Source organism: Juglans microcarpa x Juglans regia, chromosome 6S, assembly GCF_004785595.1.
Source record: "Juglans microcarpa x Juglans regia isolate MS1-56 chromosome 6S, Jm3101_v1.0, whole genome shotgun sequence".
NCBI classification, from domain to species: Eukaryota; Viridiplantae; Streptophyta; class Magnoliopsida; order Fagales; family Juglandaceae; genus Juglans; species Juglans microcarpa x Juglans regia.
In genome coordinates, this window is record NC_054605.1 from 3,104,781 (window position 1) to 3,112,257 (window position 7,477).

The 7,477-nt window shown below is 36.7% G+C and overlaps 1 protein-coding gene and 1 non-coding gene across 2 annotated transcripts; one reads left to right on the forward strand and one right to left on the reverse strand.

Annotated features, from left to right (window-relative positions):
* Positions 1-3,490: 3,490 nt before the first annotated feature.
* LOC121236533 lies at positions 3,491-5,535 on the reverse strand. The gene is made up of 2 exons (XM_041132985.1): positions 4,903-5,535; positions 3,491-3,588 (listed from the first exon to the last, which is right to left on the reverse strand). The coding sequence occupies exons 1-2, from the start codon at positions 5,533-5,535 to the stop codon at positions 3,532-3,534; spliced, it is 690 nt and encodes a 229-aa protein (XP_040988919.1). The 3' UTR covers positions 3,491-3,531.
* A 1,587-nt stretch (positions 5,536-7,122) lies between these two features.
* On the forward strand, positions 7,123-7,229 carry LOC121237986. The gene has a single exon (XR_005935033.1). It is a non-coding gene; the product is annotated as a small nucleolar RNA R71 (small nucleolar RNA).
* The last annotated feature ends 248 nt before the right edge of the window (positions 7,230-7,477 follow it).

Sequence of the window (7,477 nt, forward strand, 5' to 3'; positions counted from 1 at the left end):
AAGATCAAAACAAGTGATACAATATGTCAAACACTTGGGCTACAAGAATGTTTCCTCATTTCCCAAACTCTGATTAAGAGGTCTAACTCTATAACTCAATTGTCAATCTAGTCTAAGAATTAATAATCGGAAAATGAAGATTTAAAACCAGACTTCCAGTCTAAAGTATTTATAGAGTGCAAATAAATTTACTGTGAATACTAACCATGAAAAACCTTGAAAATATTACCAAGTTTCTGCTGTGCCTTACGTCAACAGTAGAACAAGAACAAGAGTTTTTGGTTTTGACTTATCTCAACAAAATCAACTTGCAAAACTATAAAATGGATTTTTATCATATCAGAATCACTCTAATCAGTAGTTTAGTGCAAGAGAATCCATATCTTATAGCTCAACCTGTAAACTTAGCCTAACATCATTCTCTCATGGAAATAGAAATTAAAACAATTAAACTCAAACTCATAAAAGAGTGCTCTGACCATAACAAAACTGCCAATAAAATTTCAGAATCTCTACTACTAAGAAAATAAAATCATCTCCAACCAAAGAATTTGGAAACCTAAAATCCCCAAAAGATATAAACGAAAAAGACGAAAAAAAAAAAGAGAAACGCATGGCCAAATTTATTTCCTTTTATACTATTCGTCCGTTGCGTTCTTGAGGCCCCCATTTTGATCTACCTCCAGCCCCTGCAGTGCGCTCGTTCCAGTCCCTCCTCTTCCTGCAGTGCGCGTCTTGCCCTTTCCTCTCCTCTGCAGTGCATTTCCGCGTGCGTGAAGCCCCTCAAGCCACGTTCCAGCCTGCCCTTTCCACTTTCGCGTGTGTGGGTCTGCTCTGAACAGCTTGAGGCTAGCTGATGTGCCTTCCACTCGCACGTCCCACTCCATAACTTCATCCATCTTTCTTTTCTTTTGTTTGTTTTGTTTCAGATCCCTAGCCCCTTAGCTGCGTGAGTCTACTTTCCAGTGCATTACTTTGGGTGCTACCGTGCTAGTTGAGTATTTCCAATAATACCCATGTGCTTTTAACATCTTTCCCACAATGCCCTGCAACATAAGTAAGATATGAGAGTAAAATTTGGGGATATTAATTTTTGGTGTGGACTAGCTGCATTACAACTCTTTTCAAGTGTAAAATACCAGAATTTAACATTGAGTCAAGTACTAAAAACTAATACATAATTAAGTGCTTAATTCATTTTTTGGTTAAACAATTCGTTCACTTTAGCAGCTTAATCATGTAGTTTTGACACTTTATCACACCCCCCAACTAGCTTTTTGCTAGTCTCTAGCAAATAATGCGATAAAAATATTGAAGGATCCAAAAGTGAGCCACTAAACTCAAAAATCTCTACAAAAGATCAATCATGTTGAAATCCTGGGCATTAGAATGTAGTCAAGTCAGGTTTTAGCTCAACACCAAAAGCTTATAAAATTCTCAAGAGCTCAAACAAGGAAAATGTACTAAAGCTGAAGATCTTTGAGTGCATCAAGTGTGTGAACAGATTTCCATTTGTTAGTTTTAAGATTTCTCACAATAGTTTCAGCCTAGCAACTTTTTTTTCCAGAAAAACCAAAAGGTCTTTACTCCAATTCAAAATCATTACATTGACGGCTTTCACGCTATCACACTTTGAAAGACCTTTTTTTGTTTTTTTTTTTGTAAACAGATCCTGGTGATAAGTAGCATTTTCCAATGTACTTGCACCATTTTTTTTTTTATATCACACTTTTCCTAGGCCAATAAGATATGGTTCATTGTAGTTCTTGCTAGTTGCTTAGAAGAAATCACTGGTTGTCATCAAACAAACAACAAAAAGTATCTGCTTGTGTCAATTAAGGTCATCAATCAATAGCTTTGAAATAAATTTCCCAAGTTTGAGTTGCTAAGACTTATCATAAGGTCTAGTGTCGAACTTAAACCTAAACCAACGGGAATTAGTGTAGCCCAAGACTGCAACTATCTGATCTTAAGTAGAGAAGTGTCAAAATAGTAACTTGGCAGCAGCAAAAAAATTCAGACCCCACAATTATAAATCCTGAGAGACTAATGGTAGAAGACTCTCCTTACCCCCCAACTAAAAGTGGGCAGTGTCCTCACTGCAAATCATGAATAAAACGAGGCAAGAAATAAAATAGGGCCGAAGGAAAATGCCTAAGATGGCTGAAGGGATCGTGAACGTAAAAATGAAACCAGAAATAAACTAAACAGTGCTGAACCTGAAAAGATATACTGAAGAAAAAAAAAGAAAAGAACAAAACATAGAAGTGAAACAAATAAAAGAAGAAAAGGAAAAGAAAAAAAAATTAAAGCAAAACAAAAATGAGCTAAGGATCATGAGAATAAGTGGGATCTTCCAAAGGAATGGAAGTGTCCTCATGTGAAAGTTTTGTCAAAAAATGTATAAGTCGTTGGCCATTGACTTTGAAAGTATTTTCATTTTGAGGATTAGTAATCTCAACAGTTCCATATGGAAACACAACCTTAACTACATAAGGACCATTCCACCTCGATCTTAATTTGCCTGGAAATAGATGGAGGCGAGAATTGTAAAGCAAGACTTGTTCATTTGGCTCAAAATTCTTTCTCTGGACGTGCTTGTCATGTAACAACTTCATGCGCTCATTTGACAATTTAGAATTGTCATATGCATCTCGCCTAAGCTCATCCAATTCTGAAATCTAAAATTTCCTCACAGAACCAGAATGGTCAATGGAAAAATTGAATTGTTTAACAGCCCAATATGCCTTATGTTCAAGCTCAACGGGAAGATGACATGTTTTTCCATATACCAAGCGATAAGGGGACATGTTAAGAGAGGTTTTAAAGGCTGTCCTATAAGCCCAAAGCGCATCAGTCAGCCTTAAAGACCAATCTTTTTTGTTGGGGTTGACTTTTTTTCTAAGATGTGCTTAAGTTTCTATTAGCTAATTTAGCTTGTCCATTCGTTTGAGGGTGATATGGAGTGGAAACCTTATGGTGTATACCATATTTTTTCATGAGGGCAGCAAAGGGTTTGTTGCAAAAATGGGTTCCATTATCACTAATGATAGATCTAGGCATGCCAAATCTAGCAAAAATATTTTCTTTCAAGAACTTAAGCACTACCTTATGGTCATTTGTTTTACATGGGATGTCTTCAACCCACTTAGAAACGTAATCAATGACCACGAGGATATACAAATAACCAAAAGAAGATGGAAATGGCTCCATAAAATCAATCCCCCAACAATAAAAAATCTCAATGACCAAAATGGGTTGTAAAGGCATTATGTTTCTCTTAGTGATTGTGCTTAGTTTTTGACATGGCTCACAAGTTTTACAAAAATTATACGCATCCTTAAACATATGAGGCCAATAAACCCACTTTATAAAATTTTTACAACGGTTTTATGTGCAGAAAAATGTCCCCCACAAGCCTCATTATGACAAGAAGAAAGAACAGCTTGTATTTCATGATTGGCACGCATTTCCTTATAATTTGGTCAGAACAATATTTAAACAAGTAAGGATCATCATAGAAGAATGACTTTACCTCATGCTTGAATTTTGGTATGTCTTGAGCACTCCAATTGGGTGGAGTTTGTCCTGTCACCAAAAAATTAACCATGTCAGCAAACCAAGGCAAATTTTCAACTGACATTAATTGTTCATCAGGAAAAGAGTCAAGGATAGGGATAGTGTGCTCCTTTTCAGCAAATGTAAGTCGAGACAAGTGGTCGGCGACTACGTTTTCAGCACCCTTCTTGTCTTTGATGATAAGGTCGAATTCTTAGAGAAGAAGAATCCATTGGATTAAACATGGTTTTGCATCCTTCTTCGACAATAAGTACTTTAACGCTGCATGGTCAGTGAAAACAACCACAGGAGAACCAAGAATATAAGTTCGAAACTTATCTAATGCAAAAACTATAGCAAGCAATTCCTTTTCTGTGGAAGAATAATTTCTTTGGGCTCCATTTAGAGTTCTACTTGCATAAGAAATGACATGTGGGAACTTATTTCTATACTGTCCAAGAACAGCTCCTATGGTTACATCGCTAGAATCACACATTATCTTAAAAGGAATAGACGAATAGACCAAACAGGGGGTTGCATGATAGAGGTTGTAGTGAGCAAAATTTTCAGTTTATCAAAAGAATTTTGACAAGAAGAGGTCCATTCAAAAGCAACATCATGCATAAGTAACTCACACAAGGGCTTAGAGATAGAACTGAAATTTTGAATGAATCTCCTATAAAACCCAGCATGCCCAAGAAATGATCTGATTTCTTTTACTGTTTTGGGTATAGGAAGCTTGAAGATAAGCTCGATCTTAGCTTTATCAATCTCAATACCTCGTGATGAGACTATGTGACCAAGAACTATGCCTTGTTGAACCATGAAATGACACTTTTCCCAATTGAGAAGCAAATGCTTCTCTTCACACCTGGCTAAAACAGCTTGTAAGTTGGTCAAACATGCATCAAAAGAACTACCAAATACTAAAAAATCATCCATGAATACTTCCAAACAATTTTCAATCATGTCGCTGAAAATACTAAGCATACATATTTGGAAAGTAGCTGGTGCATTACATAGTCCAAAATGCATTCTTCTGAATGCAAAAGTGCCAAACGGGCAAGTAAAAGTTGTTTTCTCTTGATCTTCAGGTGCTATTTCTATTTGGTAAAAACCAGAAAATCCATCAAGAAAGCAATAGAAATCATGGCCAGCAACTTTTTCTAACACTTGATTAAGAAATGGCAAAGGGAAATGATCTTTCCTAGTGGCGGCATTCAACTTCCTATAATCTATACACATTCGCCAACCAGTAGAAATCCTAGTAGGAATCAGTTCATTTTTCTCATTTTTCACAATAGTAAGCCCATATTTTTTTGGAATTACATGAATGAGACTTACCCACTTGTTGTCCATAATAGGGTAGATAATTCCCACATCAAGTAGTTTCAAAACCTCTGTTTTTACTACCTCTTTCATGGTAAGATTTAGTCTCATTTGCATCTCCCTAGAGACTTTAGCATTTTCTTCTAAATAAATCCTATGAGTGCACACAAGAGGATTTATACCTTTTATATCTGCAATTGTCCACCCAATAACACCTTTGTGCTGCCTTAAGACTTCCATCAGTCTCCCTTCTTGGTCATGAGTGAGTTGGGCTGAAATCACCACTGGGAAGGTGCTGTCCGGACCCAGAAATGCATATTTCAGGTCACTCGGCAATGGCTTCAGCTCTAGTGTTGGGATTTCATTTGCTGAAGGCTTCAAACTTGCTATCAATGGTGAAAGCTGCTCAATTTTTGGCCTCCATTTAGACTCAAATTTATTTTCTGCATTAAAAACAGGAGAAATATCAATGGGGGTGTCATCAGTGATGAGCTCACAAATATTTTCTAACTCAAACAGCAGGTCAGTGGGCTGGTATGCCAAATAAGCCTCTTCCTCAATGATGCTTTCCAGCAAATTTACTTCTTGTACATCTTCCAAGTCTTGAGGTTGCCTACAAATATTAAAAATGTTTAGCTCAAGGGTCATGTTCCCAAAACTCAGCTTTAAAACACCACTCTTACAATTTATTAATGCATTTGAAGTAGCAAGAAAATGTATCCCAAGAATCACGGTGCTTGAAAAGAAGATTTTGGTGTCAAGTGAAAATCCAACACAACAAAATCTACAGGGTAAAAAAATTTATCCACTTGAACTAAGACATCCTCAACAACCCCTCTTGGCATTTTAATAGACATGTCCTCTAGTTGTAAAATGATAGGAGTTGGTTTTAATTTCCCCAAACCAAACTACTCATAAACATTATAAGGCAGTAAATTCACACTTGAACCTAGATCTAACACTGCTTGACCAATTTTTAAACTTCCTATAACACAAGCAATTGTTGGTGAACCGGGGTCTTTATATTTTGATGGGGTATTGCTCTGAATTATGGCACTGACTTGCTTAGTAAGAAAAGCTTTCTTTTGCACATTTAATTTCCTTTTAATAGTACACAAATCTTTTAGAAACTTAGCATATGTAGGAATTTGTTGAATAGCATCCAACAAAGGGATGTTAATCCTTATTTGCTTGAATATTTCTAAAATTTCAGATTGGTGTTTGTCTTTGTGCAGAGGAGCCAATCTTTGAGGAAAAGGAGCAGGTACAGGACATGAAATCTTTTTAGTTTCACTTTGTTCAACCTCACCCTTTTCAGCCTCATTTTGGACAAGTTTAGAGACCTTACCAGCCTTGTCTGAACCTTGAGCTGGAATGTTCACCACCCTACCATTTCTCAAAGTAGTGACTACCTTCACTTGCCTTACATTTGAACTCTCAACTGCTCATTAAGGTGGCTGACTTTGTGGATTGGGTTGAGGTTGTGCAGGAAATTTTCCTTTTTCTTGAGAGCTCCATGTTGTAGTCATCTTTGTAAGTGTGCTCCGAATGTCATTTATCGCTTGAGAGTTTTGATTGTTGATTGTTGCTTGACCTTGCATAAACTGTTGCAAGGTGTTTGACAATTGCTATACCGTCTCCTCAAGTCATTTCTTTTGCATTGGAGGTGCTTGAATTGTGAGTTGAGAGGGTCCCGGAGCCAAGGCTGCTGGAGCTACTTGCCGGTCACTCCTCCACCCAAAATTTGGGTGGTTTCTCCATCCTGGATTGTAAGAATTAGAGTAAGGACCAAAATATGGTTTATGTATCATATTTACAGCATTAGATTAGTCCAACAACAGCTCTTTGAATGCGAGGATCATGGGACACTCATTAGTTGAATGCCCATGATCCTCACATATGCCACACTTCTCAGAATTTTTATGGACAGCATGCACTTCATTTACTTTTTTCAATTCCATGGCTTCCATTTTTCTGGATAACAAGATTAATTTAGCACACAAATCATCATCCTCCTTTAAAGTATATTTTTCATGACCAGACTCGACTTGCCTAGACCTATCATGCACATCAGTTGTGTCCCAAGATTGAGCATTTTCAGCAAGGTAATCAAAATATTCAAATGCTTCCTCAGGCTCTTTGTCGAAAAATTCTCCATTACACATGGTTTGTACAAATTGGCGCATTTTAGGTGTCAAACTTTCATAAAAAAAACTTATCACACTCCAATTTTCATAACCATGATGAGGACAAGCATTTAAAAGATCCTTGAATCTTTCCCAACTTTGATAAAAAGTTTCAGAATCTTTTTGGGTAAAGTTCATGATTTGTCTTTTAAGTGCATTTCTCCTATGTATTGGAAAGAATTTCTTCAAAAATTTAGTTTGCATTTCCTGCCATGTGCCTATGGTTCTAGGTCTTAATGAATTTAGCCACGTTTTAGCCTTATCTTTCAAGGAAAATAGAAACAACTTTAGTCTAATAACCTCCTCAGTGCATGTCTGGTCCATGAATGTAAAACAAACCTCTTCAAACTCTTTGATATGAAGGTAAGGGTTCTCGGATTCCATGCCTTAAAAATGTGGAATTA